This window comes from Dermacentor variabilis, chromosome 4 (assembly GCF_050947875.1).
Source record: "Dermacentor variabilis isolate Ectoservices chromosome 4, ASM5094787v1, whole genome shotgun sequence".
Lineage (NCBI taxonomy): Eukaryota > Metazoa > Arthropoda > Arachnida > Ixodida > Ixodidae > Dermacentor > Dermacentor variabilis.
Genome location: NC_134571.1, coordinates 95,013,387 through 95,030,792, shown reverse-complemented (window position 1 = coordinate 95,030,792; position 17,406 = coordinate 95,013,387). Strand labels below are relative to the sequence as shown.

The window sequence follows — 17,406 nt, the reverse complement described above, 5'->3', positions numbered from 1 at the left end:
CATAAGTACAATAAGATAACGAACAAGCGTGTAATATAGGCCGGCATTATCTAAATGGGACATGACAGTTATGATAATAATCTGGATATCAATATTAGGTGAGCTTACTACGGACAATATTCTTACCGGGAATACCAGGCATGTGGTGCTTGTAGCTCCGAGAAGCATTTGGGGCTCGCAATCAAGCAAACACGAATGCACAGATTCATGACCGAGCAAATACTTACTGCTGTGAAAGTTATTCAACGCGTTTTCAATGAATGGCTAGCACTAGCAATTGTACTGTGGTGGGACGCTTATCAACTGTCACTGTGCTTTCCTTTACGTTGGGAAATTTTAATCTGAGGGCGTCATCGTTCTTTAAAGGGGGCTGTCTGCTCGTGGTTTCAGAGAGAAAAACAACAACACTGAAGAGCGTAATATCACTAATGGGAGAAATGTAGCTACTGACCACAATCCACTAAGTTAAGATAGTCATGGCGGCATCGTAACACTTAACCGCGGAACTACTCACAACTTAAACGTTGCACTGTGTGCTGAACGGTAATTGTAGTACCGATGACAATAAGGCGCCTACTTTTAATTAGTAGGCGAATTAGTCAACAGCGAGTCAGTTTTTACGCAGACATCTATGATGCAATGAGCGCGTTCGCTCTCTCACACACACCTTGTCATGCTTGGTTCCCAGGTGCCTGCGCAGATGCAGCAGGTACTGCACGGTAAATTCGAACACTGTGGCCTTGTCCGTCTTCTCACTCAAGCCGGGCACAAGCGACCGTAGGGTCTGGCAGGCATTCTTGATGCGAGTCCTGAGCAGAAAACCCATACATTGAGCTTTTGTATCATGCCGGGGCTAAAGGGTAGAAGAATTCTGACGCCCTTCTTGCCCAATGCCTCATACGAGGCCTGTAAGAAAATTTCACTGTGTACACATTAGGAGTGTCAAAGTGGAAAGTGGAACATGCACGTGTAGGAAGCCGGTCACGTGGTAGCGGTAGAATGGTGATGCGAAAGCTTAGGACAGTGCGCAGGTGTATTGGGGGCGCGCTCCACCACTGGAAAAGCTAGCGCCACCGTCGGCGTGACGTGGCATGAGGGATCACGTGGGCACAGCTGCCGCGTCGGCCGCTTCGGAAGCGCCGAGGTGAGCTGAAAATGAAAGTTTAGTCCCACCTGCGCCGCGGTTCTGATTAAGTGGTGAGGCTTTACCGCCTTGAGTGTCTGCTTGACAACATTTGAAAGTACTATAATAGGTAGTGGCTGCCTTTGGAGGCGTGCAGCATGGTAGGCTACTGCTCGGTGACGCAGTGCCGGACGTACGCAACGGAGCCCGGTGTCAGCCTTATTCACACGTAGCCGCAGGGCGAGGAGCTGCGTGAAGCTTGGCTGGCGAAACTTAGAACCGACAGACAGCCATCGGCTACAGCTCGGATATGCAGGAAGCACAGACGCAAGGAACGTTTCTGATATAGATACGGCGCCGGGACTCCGAGATGTTCGATGAGTAGCAGAAAACGCGCACTGAGACGCTCGCCCGCGCCCGCTGCCCTGCTAATGTTATGACGGTTTTGTCTATGAACTTGTTGATGCTAGATACTGGCAAGTTCACTGGAAAGGAATGGGAGCGGTAAGACGCACATTAAGAAAAGGCACGGCATATGGTCATGTTTGCGTTATGAAATAATGCACTGGATTACGAAAAACAAGCAGAGGGAAATAGCACGCTGAGAAGACCGATAAACATACAACATATTAGTGCGACGCAACCTGACAAACAATATTGAAATGTCCAAGAATTTATAAGACAAAAAGAGTGAATCGTCGCGACGGCACATCACAGTCGCCGTAGCTAGGCATCGAAGTCTCTATAACGGAATTATTTTTAACAGTTCTGATAGCGTCCATGCAACAATGCTTGCTAGTGTACTGTCAAATGCTCGTATGCTGCGGCCTAAAGCTCATGGCATGGTGCGAAAACGCGCTCACAGTGAAAGCAAAACATTGTGCGCGGACATGCATGCAGACGCGCAGTCGGTCGTTGCAAACCCGTGCGATCGCTGAATTGAGGCTCCGTTATGCCCCATTTGGTTACACAGACAGCCCACTATAAGAACATATTTCACATAGTTTACTCTCAGCGTTTGGCTACCTTTCACACAAGAAGCCGGTTCGGGAGAATCCATCGCGGCGACCGCGGGCAGTGGCATTCACTATACGTATTCGGTAAAGAACGTCTGTAAACGATTACGTGCTTTCAGTTTGCCCACGATTATTGTATCAACATCCAAAACTTCCGAGGGCTGCCGCGAGGTGTTTTTATTGAGCGCCGTAAGCGAAACCTATGAAGAGTGCGCCGCGTGATCCCTCATCCTACGCAAGGGAGGCGCTTCCGACAGAAGGCGACTCCGTAACTCCTCGCTGCCAATGTGTGTGTATATATATATATATATATATATATATATATATATATATATATATATATATATATATATATATTGCAACTGATGTTTGTCAGCTTCGCACCGACGTCAGCTAAATTACACTCCGTGATGAGTTCCCCAACAACACTTTGCAATGTCGGGAACGCGGTTTAAATAATGGATCATGGACCTCCAAGAGGTGCGACATAATGCTCACGCATTTCTTTCACATTTGCCGCTGGATCACTGCTGGATAAATAACTAAATAAATAAATAAACAAATTAGACGAGCTATAATATACGACACAATGGATCACATCCATGTTATCAATCGCGTAATCCAGAAATCTGCAGATGACATTAAGCCTCTCTATGTGGCTTTCATAGATTACGAAAAGGCATTTGATTCAGTGGAGATACCAACAGTCATAGAGGCATTACGTGATTAAGGAGTACAGGAGGGTTATCCTGCAAAAAATATCTACAAAAATTCCGCAGCTGCCTTGATTCTCCACAAGTAGAGAGATACCTATAAAGAAAGGGGTCAGGCAAGGAGACACAATCTCTCCTATGCTATTCACTGCCTGCTTGGAAGAAGTATTCAATAATAATAATATTTGGGGTTTTACGTGCCAAAACCACTTTCTGATTATGAGGCACGCCGTAGTGGAGGACTCCGGAAATTTTGACCACCTGGGGTTCTTTAACGTGCACCTAAATCTAAGCGCACGGGTGTTTTCGCATTTCGCCCCCATCGAAATGCGGCCGCCGTGGCCGGGATTCGATCCCGCGACCTCGTGCTCAGCAACCCAACACCATAGCCACTGAGCAACCACGGCGGGTTGGAAGAAGTATTCAAGCTATGAAACTGGGAAGCATAGGAGTAAGGATCGACGGTGAATATCGCAGCAACCTTCGGTTTGCAGATGACATTCTCCTTTTCAATAACACTGGAGACGAGTTACAAGAAATGATTGAGTGCCTTAAGAGAGAGAGTGTAAAAGTGGGGTTGGAGATTAATATGCAGAAGACAAAGATAAATATGAATAGCCTGACAAAGAAACAAGAGTTCAGGATCGCCAGTCAGCCTCTAGAGTCTGTGAATGAGTACGTTTGCCTAGGTCATTTACACACAGGGGACACTGATCATAAGAAGGAAGTATACAGACGAATAAAAATGGGTTGGAGTGCACACGGCAGACATTGTCAGATCCTGACTGGATGCTTACCACTATCATTGAAAAGAAAGGTATACAATCAATGCATTCTACTCTAGAACGAGTTAAGGACCGCGCAATGAGGGATAGAACGAAGAATGATAGGCGTTACGGTGAGGAGACAGGAAGGTAGCGGTGTGGATCAGAGAGCAAACAGGTATACCCGATATTCTTATTGACACCAAGAGAAAAAATGGAGCTCGGCAGGCTTTGTAATGCGAAGGTTAGGTAACCGGTGGACCATCATGGTTACAGAAAGGGTGCCAAGAGAATGGAAGCGCAGGGCAAGGGTAATTGGATATCGCAGGGAGAGGCCTTCGTCCTGACAGTGGACATTAAATAGGCTGCTGGTTATTAATTATTATTATTATTATTATTATTATTATTATTATTATTATTATTATTATTATTATTATTATTATTATTATTATTATTATTATTATTATTATTATTATTATTATCGTGCGACACTTAAGACAAGGCGAACCAAGAGCGGATGAGACATCAAGAACCCTTGTGTCTTAACAAATTGGTTTCATAACAAATGATGGTGTACAGAAATGTGGATAACAGTCAACGAAAATGTACACTGGAAAAAAAAGGGATATTTTACATGCAAAATTTTCTTGTCTAGAAGCGATACGCAGCAATGACGAGAGTCGCCTTCAATTACTGCGCACGTCATGATATCTATACCTGGTACCGCACAAAGCATGGCGACATCCGGAGATGATTAATAGTTCAAGCTGATTTGTTACTTGCCTACGGTGTGTTAACAATAAATGACAAGGTGTAGATTTAAGATTCGGAACTAGACACGATGAAAGTGCTAGAAGGCTTGCTCATGGCGAGGCCTCTAGAACTTGAATTTAAATTTTGTGAATATGGGTTGTTTTGTTTCACACAGCACCAGCTTCTTCGCCGCATACGCTTCCAAGGCTCATTGATTCTGTGCCTGCGTCAGGGGCTTATGTGTCCGCGCTATGTTCCTTTACCAACCTGTTTCGGAGTTAACACTTGTTTCGCTACAGCCTTCACGCCATATGAAGCTTTTGACATGAGACAAGCGACGCGGGCGTTTCGGTTTGGTCCCTGATATGCGGTCTTTCAATTTATCTAAAACAGTGTATATAATAGGGGGCTAGAAAAGTGAAATTTTTTTTACCAATGACTAGGCATAAAACAAGAGTTTCAAAAGTAAATAAAATTCGAAACATTTACCATGTAAGACTAACGACAAATAAAGTGAGCGAGAGAACAAAGCATTTATCGAATAAAGTGTTGGAGTGACGTAAATCAAGAAATAAGCACAATTCATTGAAGTGACAATTGGTTTATCTCCATCCCAAAATTTCGTGCAGAAATAGCAATATTTCCTCTTACTTTTTGTGAGCCATTGCAACGCTTCATGTCCTACGAGTCAGACAATTCGAGTTAGCAAAATTTCATTCGTACTCTCAATTTTGTTTTTATAAAAACTCAAATGTGCAGGAATTTCGAAGAACTTGCTGGGCGTCGTCATTGTGCGCTCCGATCCAATGCGGGCTAGCGTGAGCGCTTACTCAGATACTATCTATAAACTGGCAGCACGCCCGCTTTGTACCAGCAAAATACATCAGTGACAAGAGCTTGCGGACCACACCTGGCAAGGGGGAGCTATTTTGTATAGTGGCCAAGGTACAGAGCTCGGACTTGATTGGCGCTCATTGATGATTAGGCATAAAGCTGCAAGTTTCAGTTCGAGATTTGGAGCGTAGACTACGAATAAACGTATCCTTTTTTTTTCTCTTTGGAATTTCCATAAACTTTCCTCCACTGAACCAAATGCACGCTTAGCGACACTTGCACATGAACAGTCGAAACAGCGAAAATGTATGTTATATGCGATACAGGCCCATGGATATGGCGCGGTGACTGTTTCAGCGCAGCGGCAGTCTTAAAGCAAGCACCTCCTTTTTCGCTCCTTCTCGTTGTGGTTCTCGCGGCCGTTGAAAGGCATGTAGTACGGTACGTTGTCCAGTGGGCCAACCATGTGCTGGATCTGTCCCATGTTGGCCACGCGAGTGGTCACGCCACCCATGATGTCGCCGCCCGCGGCATCTCCGGCCGCACCGCGGCTGAAGTCGCCGGCCGAGGTCACCTCGTCCGCTCCCAGTGTGGCGTGCAGGCCGCTGTCGGCGGCCGTCGCTGTAGCACTGCTGCTGCTCGCACCGCCGGCGAGACCGGCTGCCGCGCCGGCCGCCGTGCCGGAGTGACCGGCCGACGTCATGGGGAGGTAAGCCTGCACGATGACAGGCAACGGACATCTGTGAACAAACTTCTGCTTACAATTACAGAAAAAAAAATTGTATCCCAACACTACAAGGCTTCATGGGGATATTTAAGACGGCTTGCACTGACACGGTTACAGCCGCCACGGTGAAAAGAAGACTGCGACTTCAATTTCAACAGCTCAAGACACAGCGCCATACACCGATGCTATTCATACTGGGAATATGGGGTGTCCCAGTTAAAAGATGAACAACCGTTCGGCGCAGTCCCGCACTTTTTTTCAATCGCTGGGTAGCGGGTTTTTAGTGGTGCTTCTAGTGGGGTTTTTGTGACATCGCGTGCAAGCCGTCTATGCCCGTACCTAAATGGTGCTTGCAGGCAAAGGCGCATAAAGGCGATGACACACGTACTCTAGAACTATTGCGGCAGGAATATTGCTTCATATTTATCGCTCCTAAATGTGCGCACCTAAGGACATGGAAGAAAGTAGACGTGTCGTATTCGCCGACACCCGCGGTTCTTAGTTCGTGATCGTTGGCACATCTTTCGCAAATCTTGTAGCTCTCCGTCTAGGAGCAGTGACGGCTATTCGTTAATATTGCCCGTGTCTGTCAGCTTCCTGTCTTGTCATGCGACCCAGAACAACACACACGCAATTAACGATATAGCACGAATCCGCCTTACCTTGTGCCTTTTCGTAAACTGGAATTCTTCTTGTTTAAGTAAGGAGGGATGGCAGAGAATGGTCAGTATTAAAGAAAGTGTCCTAAATTTATCTTGAATTTCTAATAAAACAAAGTTATCACGAGAAAAAGGGCCCCGCAGAAAGAGGCAACTTTTCCCATAATAAAATTCGTCTCGAAATTTGGGAACCCGCTGAGCCACTGTGCCTTTCTGCGCCTTCGCCTGCCCGCGAACTTTGCAGTGTGTTGTTGGGAGTGCCATACCCGAGTCTGTAGGGCCTCGCACGGGCTGCTGATGTTGGCTCCTCCGGGATATCCACAATCAGTACGCCAGCAGCACTGAATGGGCCAGTACATTAAAAAAAGTCGAGCATACATACACATTACGGGCCACGACCATGTCTCGCAGAGCCAAGCCGCCTCTTTCGCGCATGGTTAGTGTTCGTAGCTCCAATAGCACTGATCTGGCGATGTCTGGTTGCGTTCTATGGCGCAAAGGCATCACAAAGTGGTGGATGCCGAATTGATCGCCAATCAAAATAATAGGAAGGAAGTTTAGCAATGCCGATAGCAATATCCAAGCTTCACAAAATACACTCGAATATTTCTCCTATCCTTCATCATATGGTAAAAAAACAAAAAAAAACCGAGTGCTCTGGAAGCACGTGCTAAATCTGAACTGTTAGGCTATAATGTCCAAAGCCTCACTTTAGTCAACACCAGAGCTTTTGTAAGCGAGAAGACTGGGTTAACAATGTGCGGCACTGACACTTCTTGCAGAGGTAGAGGAACAGCAGATGAGATAGCGACTATTACACTGTATTGGAATCTACAAGGATAAGCATATTAGCCACTGTTTGTTTCTTTTATGGAAGACGATGGTGAGGAAATTCGCTTCCTTCTCCTCATCAATTTCTTCTGTGCTGTTTTAAAGCCTACGGCATCCCATTGAGCCCCGTATGAAGGGCATCTGTCCGTATACTTGCATGGTGATGGATAACCAGCGTAAAGAGAGACGCGTACTTAGAGAAGGAATTGACGTAGGAAGCACAAGTTTAATCAGAAGCATACAAGTGATTTATACATCTTACCATGTGAGATCACTGGTGAATGAACCTCGATTTGAAGTGGTTGTTACGTTCATTCCACGTTCTTATTCGCGCTGTGTATCTGTCACTTTGGCATTGCACCAACGTACCCAAACTTGCTGCACTTTCTGTTAGTTCAAGTGTTCTCTATTTGCAACGCCATGTCGGGGCCACGTGGGGGAGCGCACAGTCATCCGACCCAATATCGAGGGTGGTGGCTTCCGGCAGACCATTGCCATCGAAATGTTCGTCACGGCGAGAAAATCCTGGCCTACTACGCCGTGCAGATGTGTGGGTAGCCTGTCTCTGCCCGTCCTTTGAAGTGATTTAATTTGATGAAGAGATTTCCTCTGGCACAAAAAAAAAAGAAGTGACAGACTTCTGAACCACGTAATATATCGCTCTAGCTTTTTCCTACTAGCGTCTCTTGGAACCGAACAGTACCACCACAATCACAGTTCTCCGTTTACTTTCAGAATACAATCGAAGTTCTCGCGAACGACCTTCCTCCAACACATCTCCTGTGATCCAACCAAGAAGTAACAAAGGTAGTCACGCAAAAACAGCTCTCACAAAGGAGAGTCCAACCAAGGGAGAGAAGTGATGCGACGATTAGTTCGTATCTATTGGGTGGACACAATTGGCGCGGGACAAGGCTATGTCTTACTGCGGATTATCTCCGGTGGTGATAACGATAAAATAATACGGGTTGATTTTGATCGGCGCCTCCACTCCACTTATAAAGACCTTTCACGCACCCCTCCCCGCTTTTCGAGAAAGAAAAATGAACCAGTAGAAAAAAAAAAACTCACTGGTGACCCCGAGATGACGGTTTCGAAAGCGCAACACCGCATTACAACTTTGTATCATGCGTAGTGAGTGCTTGCTCACGATTTCGCAATGACTTAATCTGGCACTGATTACAACTTTGTATCATGCGTAGTGAGTGCTTGCTCACGATTTCGCAACGACTTAATCTGGCACTGAGTTCTAGAAAGTGTCTTTAGCGCCACCGTACTTGGAGCACACGGTAATGTCAAAATATTACACCTCCCCCAAGGGCGATGCGCGTGTAGACAGCGTGACTCGGCTCAACGCGGTGTGGCGCAAATACTTTTCTGATGCATACAAGAACCTCGTGACGTTCCATTAAACAAGCCTCCGGCGCAAAGCCCACTAGGCACTGTCGAACAAGAGAGCGCAACTTTCTCCTGCTCATCTCGCGACACTTTTCAGCCGTACTACGTGCCACACGCACGGGGCCTCCTCCAGTGATGGACGGTTGAATATACGTCCATGTTCACCGCACAAGTCTAGAAAGTTGATGGCTAAAGTAACCAGGGGCCGCACTTACTAATATATGCGCTCGATAATTATGCAATTAGTGATATTGCCGTCGTTATCAGGTTTAACGAAGCGCTTCGTACACGAAGGCCGTAAGAACAGGTACCAGCCATCATTAAAACGAATATATTAGCGAAAAAGACCGGTCAGTAGAACCAGTTCTTACGAACGAAGGACTTCTCGTTATCCCAGCTTCTGGGGGCCGGATAGGCAATGCGGCTCGTAGGCGGGTATCGATTTGCCAAACCTTATATGGAAAATGTCAGCAAACGCGGCCAGCCAAGACGAAATGTTATTACTATCGAAAGCACAAATTTGTCTTCTCGAAGTGCGTTCAGAACGAAAGTCGTGCACCGGAGCTGGTAATTTTTTAAAATTTTATTGTGAGCGCCGAATGTCGTGTTGGCCATCGCGCAGGGAGGTTAACTGGGCAATCCAGTTCGTGTGGGTGCTATCGTGCTAAAGGTTATGCGGTCATGATTGTATACAACCTGCTCGAAGGAGAAACAGCCTCTTCTTTAAGATAGTTCACGCGGAATCTTTTGCTTTCAGTAACAGAATATCAGCGATGAACCTCACGAAATCCGCAATAATGACTACAGGCAATTTTATATTTCTACAAAAGCTTTAAATTTCGGAATTGCAGCCGGTCAGTGCTCAAAGCCTGTCTGTTCAGTAGCAAATGCGATCAGTACCAGTATTGAAATCTTAGTACACAAAACCTGCACCAGATTACGTTCGAACTCCCATTAGTTGAACGCAAGACAGCTTCGAGATAAATTAGGAACTGAAATACCTACTCATTTCTACGAAAATTTGGTGAAGTTCATTTACAAACAAGTGCTAAGTATTCTTACTGTGAGAGATCCCTTGAGGACTGACCAGTTTTTTCCAGAGTCGAACATGTCGCCTAGGTTCATCGAAGTGTTATTTGAAGGGATAAAGTGTTATTTCTGCAGAATTATTTTCTTGGGCAGTCATTATTATAGATTTCATTATTTTATCCGCTGATAGTATGGTGTTTTCGTAAACAATATATTTTTTCGTTGCAGAATAAAATAGGCTCTTCCTCATGGAAGCCAGCGGTCTAAGGGTAAGCGTGCTACATGACCAAATGCGTGAAACTGAGGCAAACTCTGGGGAACGCTGTCTCTAATTTAGCTGGGAAGGAATGGTTGTAGCGAAATGAATGAATTGATACTGCTATCTACAAATGTATAAAACAGGTCACTATATGAAAAACAACCACCGATAAATGAAAGAAACGCATGTGCGTAACCACATTTGGCTCTCTCACGCACAATTGCATCGTTTCATAAACTTTCATTCATCGCGAGAGATGTGCCGCGTAAGGGCGGGCCAGCTGAATGATTATCTCGTGCGAGTTCAGACTGATATCCCACGTTTAGTTCCTTTGGACTGTGCCATTGCTTGGCAGCTTTCTGTAATGACTGCTCGTCATATCGAGTGGCTGGTGCCTGTTGTTACGAACAGATATATTGCTTGACCTGTTGAAAACAAGCTCAGCAATGTTGTCTGTAGGGTTCAACCAATAGGGTGAACGCGAGACCCAATGCAGTAAGGTAGTATTCTCAGTTGGCAGTAAGGTAGTGTTCTCAAGTTGATCAAAAGCTCAAGGCCCCGGATGACGAGCATCAGCTGCAAGGCAACCGCGTGAAAAGTAGTGGACCATGGACCTGCATTCACGAAGCTTTTTCATCATTAATGCTATTCGTCACAGGCCAGTTGACTTCGCTAATGATACGTTCAATACCACAATTTGCTGGCGTTAACTCTTATGGATAGTTCTAGCATGAGAACTTATAAATACGGGAATCTATTTGCGGCTGTGCCGAGGTGCCGTGTGCGTGACACGTTCGTTGTAGTGCAAATTTATGGTCAATCTCTAATCCCAGATAAATAAATTCAATAGTGCATTACTATTATAACATACGAAAGCCACGAGTTTCTCATACACTGTTGTAAGGCACAACAAATGAATGTCTAAAACGTGATTGTTATAATGGGATAGGGTACAGAGTCAGACTTTGCATGGCACAAGATGTTTCAATGATACAGTGAATAAAAAAGATTCAAAGCATGTGGCTTACAGTGACTTGGTGAGGGCAAAGAGGACATCCCTGCAGTGGTGTCACATGGATCGTACAGGTGCGCACTAGGCGTCGCCTATTCCATACCTGGTGAGTACCGCTACGTAAAATCAGTGTTCGTAAGGGGGTACGAGGTGGGGTTGAGGGAAGGGGGCAGGAGAAAAAAAATCGATAACGAAGCATGGAAACGGCGATCTGATGCGAACACAAGTTTTAATGCCAGAGACGAAAAAAAAAGGATATGACATGCAAAAACTGACATGTGCCGTTTCCATAGCCTCAATAATCCTCAGGGTAACGCCACTAGCCGCTTGTATCCCCCTCCCAAAAAATGCGAGGGAACAAAGGACTTCAAAAACGAAAGCAGAGGTGAAGGATGAACACGCCATAAGACGAAAAGAAATGACTGTTTGGCCGTAGAGAAGACAACTTTACCTGCTGAAGGACGTGCTCGAGGCTTGCGAAACGTTTAGCCGGTCGTTGTGTCACAGTCCTTGCAATAGCAGTGTTAAAACTCAACGAATTGAAATAACACTACGCCAGACACTGAAGGAGAAATGCTTGTCTCAATAACAAATCACAAGTTATCATTTAGAAACGAAAACAATGTACGGAATATCGCGCGTCATATGGAACTGCATGGAAACTGCCTCTGTCGTTCCGCTATGCTTTGCGTCCTCGATTTTTCTCGTGCATATACTATGAACCTTACAACAATGTGTAGCACCAGTGTTTGCCATGCATATACTCGGAACTTTAGAGTTGTGCGCGACACTATCGTTAATGTTATTTGGATGCTGATTTAGGCAGCATCTACTGCAGCCTTGTGTGTGTTGGTTAAGCAGCAAATTGAAAAAGTTGCGTAAACGTGCATATTTTCAAGTCCATCATTGGGAACAGCTCGTTCAGCACTAAACCGTCAAAATCGCTTATTATTGGGAGAAATGAATCTTAGGCAGCCTATAGATAGCGAGGAAGGTACACAGGAGCATATACAAGACAAAAGGCCGAGTGCGCCTCGCTGGCTAATACAATTCTATCAGACGCCAAGAAAGACCACATTGAAGCCTTACAGAACCAATAATACTCGACATTTGTGCGACGATTCGATATACAAAAACAAAGCCTGCACCTGCAGATGATTACAGGTGTCAGTGAAGGGGCGCCTTGTCATTAATGGAATAGCATCAAAACGAATGTACGCAAACCTCACACACATGCACAAGTGCTTCTAAGACAAAGCGAATTTCCTACCTATTTGCGTTGCATGTTTGTGTACTAGAACTTCAGAGATTTGGATGCTTGTAGGTGATACTTGAAATTGCGAACAAACGAAAATCTGAGCGAAAATTTAGGAGAGCCATGTTCACTCAGAGTGACGCGCCAAAAGCTATGGAAAGTTAGGCCACAGTATGAGAAACACCACCTTGAACTGGTTACCATTCAGGGCAGACGTGTACCAGCTGGCACATTCTCACTATATGTGCTACTGGTTCATACAGCCTACACGTGTGCCAGTAGACTTGTGCACGCCTGAGTACTGGTGCGCGAAGTCATGTTTCTGTGTCAAGTTCAGGCGTGCGACAAATTCATGGCGATTCTGGTTACCCTTGTCTTTTGCCTGTGGGTTCGCAGTGATGAGACAGAGCCGAGTCATGCAACACAATCATACTTAAGTCAGCACACGTGAAGACAAATATACCTAAATTGCAAAGAAAATTGTCAAATAACAGAACCTTCAGCTCACCACGAATATTTACGTATATGTAACACTTTAAACTGCCTAGACAAAAAAATTCGTCGAAGATTTGGGCCCTATAGGTGTCGGCTCTATCTGGAACCTAGCATGAAATACCTCGATAAAGAAATGTGCTGATATGACGGGTGCAATCTTTCTATCCACAGTCCGTACACCATTTTACCTTTATTCCAATCAGGCTCAGGACATACCGTATGGACCGCCACACTAAAAATCACCCTAACTCAGAATTGACATGCACCGAGTGGCTCAGTAAATGTAATAGTTAAACGATATGCTGATCATGGGGCTTATAACTACTAGCATGCACCAACTGGTTCACCATGCCACATCAGTCACCTACACGATATGCACTACACGTATGAGTTTCTCAAGAAAAAGAAATAAATAAAAATAAACGAAGCTCCAATGTACTTACAAATGTCTCTGCTATGTCATAGAACAAAAAGTACAGAAATTCTGAGAAATATCTACCAATTCGTAAGCATTCTTTGGATCAGCTGTCACTTCTCTTTTGCTTGCTTGCTTACGTGCTTTTCCTGGCTTACGCATGTCTGCACATCTCTTTTCGGGTACCAAATAAATGAAATCAGTGTACTGAACGGAGCGGAGGTGAGCTACCAGGAAGGTGCATGGCCCCTTCAAAGTGATTGTATAAACTGAGCCGGAACGCTGTCACCACAGGTTTCACCAAGCTGCTTTTCCCCCCTGGTTTTAAATTTTATTTTTGCTTCTTACTTGTTTTGTTGCGACCTTGACGTGGCGACGGCGATGTCCCCAGCTTTTTTAACGCTACCAATAGTTTATTATTATTATACTGTTATCATATGTACCAATCAGTTCTTAGGCTTATATTCAGCAGCTCCACAACAGGCTTCTCTGCACACACACCCGCAATGCAAAAAAGTAAGCTTTCAAGGCGGCCTAGCGAGAATTATTTTTCTCTCGGATCAATTTATTTGCTTTTTTGTTTCAATTGTTTCTTATCGCTTATAAAGCTACCAATAATTGAAATTTACGCTATTATAACGAGTAAATCTCCTAACTTCGCAAATTACGCATTTTTTCTGCAGATAAAAACCATTACACTTTTCGCGTGACAGTCAGGTTTCCCTGGATACTCGCCAAAGAATGCCTACGCATTAAAAGAAAAAAAAATCTTTGTGCGGCCCTCGATTCCCATAGTGGCTGAACTATTGCAGCGCCAAGTTCTCCTTTAGTGTTTTTGTCATGAAAACAATGTTCTTGGAAGCATAGCCTCCGCTATCGGGCGGCATGCGCCGGTGCGCTCCCAAATCTCGAAGGCCATGCTAGAGTAGCGCTGCGCGGCTTCGCAATACTTGCCTGTGGAGTCGAGGTGCCTGTGAAAGGGGCCCAGCTGGCCCTCGGGTGCACCAGGAAGGGCGTCGCCGTCTGGTGCTGGAGCGTGTGCTGCGGCGGTGCCACGTACACGGGCGACGTCGGGTGTCGGTAGCGCAGCGCCGCAGCGTCGTAGCCGCTGGTGACGTGTTGCTGCGCGCAAGCACGCACACACGGAGAACGCGTTGCCACCGTCTTAACTACCGTTTTCTTCACCGAGCACTGGAATTAACAGATGAGGGGTGGGGCGTCGTTACTCACTCTTCGACTCTCACAGCATGCACGGGGGGTGAATGACCTTTGGGATGTGGGTCGTGCAGCGTGGCTGGTGGGTGAAACCTTAAAGTATAGTTAAGGCATATGGGCTTTAATAAAGCCGGCTTAATAATTTTGGATTATTTTCTTGATATTCTGTCTAAGTCCACATAATTCTCTTTTTTTTAATCTTTCGCTCCTGGGCACAGAAGCTTCTTTCTTCCAACAAAGGCACCAGTCTTTTATTTTAGAATTATTTTCTTTGACACGAGTTCCCGCCAACGATTCTTGAGTAATGGGGATTTCAATCGCGTAGTGTATTATTTCGTTATGTTCTGACACCCGCCGCGGTATGTGGTTTAGAGGTTACGACATTGCGGGGCTGAGCGCGAGCTGGAGGTCTTTGGTTTGATCCTGCCCGCGGCGGCCGCTTTTCGATGGGGGCGAAATGCAAAAGCGTTTGTTTACTTAGACTTAAGTGAACGTTAAAGAACCCCAGGGGGTTAAAAAATTTTCTGAGTCACCCGGTATGGTGTGCCTCAATCATATCCTGATTCTGGCTGTTAAAACCTGAGAATTAAATTTCAATTGAGTTCGCATTAAACGCTAAATTGAAATAAACGACACACAACTGTAAGGCCCGACTGAAAGCAGATTACTCCATAGTCTAGTAAGAATATCAGACCCCCACTTAACGGTAGAGAGAAACAAATGAAGAAGCGAATGTGTTGGCAGTGTGTGTCATCATCGTGCCAGGGGGTCAACGTTTATACACTACGAAGTATTATCTAATAATTTTGCCCACATATATTGTTGTGTAGTCTCAATAACTGTATGACCTAAATGACTTGCGTTCACGCAAATATTTCTCTGGAGGCTACTATTGTGACAACCATTAACCCTTTAACAAAGAAGGGAAGGGAAACATGTGGAGAACGAAAAAGTTTCCGGACGTGTTGGCGCATCTGTCTACCAAAGGCTTCGTCGGCATAGGGTCGCAAACGCGCTGTTACAGCTTCTATTGAACTTTTACGCAGAGTTTCTTGCCTTTTTTCAGTATTAAGTTTAAGAGCAATCGGCTGTCTATTGTACAATAAACCAAGTAGCCTTGAGCCTACATCAGCGTTGTCCCAAAACAATGATTCGGTATTTTTCTGGAAAATTACACTTAGAATTATTTCGTGCGGTAAGGTATTTGTTACCTATGTTTGCCATGACCGTCACTTTTAGCTGTTTACCGAATATGTTTTCGGAGAAGAAGAGTTCAGAAACATAAATGACATATTTTGCCGAAACGGACATAAGAACTATTGCCGACGATCACTGCAACATATCGCATGGCGCCAACCAAAGGCACGCTGCTATTAACAGTTGTGCCGACATTGGCAGCCTGAAAAAATGATAGCAAAGGCAACAGTCAACACTCGTCTAGGGTAAATATTTTTGTGTCAATTCTCCTCCAATTAAGCCTCTTTTCCAAGCCTTCAAAATAAGCAAGGGGCATTAACAACACAGGCCAGGCCGAATATTTTTTCCAAGTTCTACGTGCCAATGTAAGCTCCTCGAATATAAAGAGGAAAAGATTTGCACGTGTCATCATGAATACATTAATACAGAGGCAGCTTGTACGCTTCAAATCAGCGTTTTGGTGTCACACACCTTTAAGTAACTACAACAAAAGGAAACAGTGCATTTACCAAAGTCACCGACAGATTTTGGTGTATCTCCTGGATGCATTGATAAAGAGCATTGCGGGGTTCATGCGAACGAATCGTACGACGTTAGAATGGTTAGTTCGAGTTCAACCTTGTAATAAATGCGCATCGAATGGTACAGGACAGTTAAGACTGATGACAATGGCGCTGTGTCCCATATGTTGCGCTGTTATTTCAGTGCTAATGACCATTCAAGCTTGTGTTGTTTGTTAGCTCGAATGCTCCACGACTGCGCTCAAAAGCACACTTTCGGAGGATTTTCTTTCGGAAGCAGTTAAGTCAAGCGTTACTCATTAGTAATGCTGCCAAACAAGTTGAAGGTAGCTCTCACATGAAACACACATTCTTGAACTCTTCGTATCTTTGCATTATCCCTAGACGTCGAGAAACTGGGGCCTTAGCCGTGCGTAGTAAGTTTTCATAGGTTACACTTTCTGTGTGTTTGTGTTCGCACTTAACGAAGCACTTCGCAAACAATCTTTGCGAACGAGATCATCTTTGTGCTACATTACAAATATTGCATTGCATTCTAATCTACCATCTATCATCTAATTTCATCTACCGCTTACGATCAGCCGAATCAGGTAATAAAATAATGAGTATGACTCCCAGGTCATTGATGAGTCCCTAGAATTAAAGCACGTTATTGCTGTCCCACATTATCGTCACATAAAGCCTCTGATAACTTGCAAATATATTCGCGGCAGACCGCAAGTGAGTGTTTTAGAGGCTATTCGTTGAGAGTGCATAATATAAACCTTATTCTGATACGAAATCACTCGTCACTTGAAATCTTCATTCTTCCCGAAGGGCACAGTAAAATGAGAAACGGTGGTACAGTAACTGCTCAGAGCTACGAAGACAGGACACAAGGAGGAGAATGGCAGGTACTCGGCTTTTCTGGGGATAAAGAACTCTCCAAATTAGTCTCAAGAAGACAAGGCTCCAGTATCAAAGGGTGACAAATTGTTACGTCCACAGCAGCTCTCTGAACACGACTATAACGAGAAAACAGATAATGGTAATCGAAGACTTCGATGTACGAGTCAGCAAATCCTTAGATGCTGGTTACCGCTGGCGGCCATGTTGAGGGCGTTTGGTTTTCATGCCACAATGGCCCACATATCTTTTCGTAATGCAGCTAGTTTGGTGCCCCAGATGCTTGCAGATCTGCAACCAGTTGC

The 17,406-nt window shown here is 44.9% G+C and overlaps 1 protein-coding gene across 6 annotated transcripts in view; it reads right to left on the bottom strand.

Moving 5' to 3' along the window:
- LOC142579528 (uncharacterized) overlaps positions 1-17,406 on the bottom strand; it is a 34,221-nt gene that overhangs the window by 4,533 nt on the left and 12,282 nt on the right. For 2 of the 6 annotated variants that reach the window (XM_075689840.1, XM_075689846.1), the window contains 6 exons: positions 14,514-14,591; positions 14,238-14,405; positions 11,135-11,221; positions 6,856-6,930; positions 5,587-5,918; positions 668-809 (listed from right to left, as the gene is read on the bottom strand). In XM_075689840.1, the coding sequence (XP_075545955.1) occupies positions 668-809; positions 5,587-5,918; positions 6,856-6,930; positions 11,135-11,221; positions 14,238-14,405; positions 14,514-14,591 (882 nt within the window). Of the gene's footprint in view, positions 1-667; positions 810-5,586; positions 5,919-6,855; positions 6,931-11,134; positions 11,222-14,237; positions 14,475-14,513; positions 14,592-17,406 lie in introns of all 6 variants that reach the window. The other 4 variants (XM_075689844.1, XM_075689841.1, XM_075689842.1 and 1 more) reach the window with 4 other exon arrangements.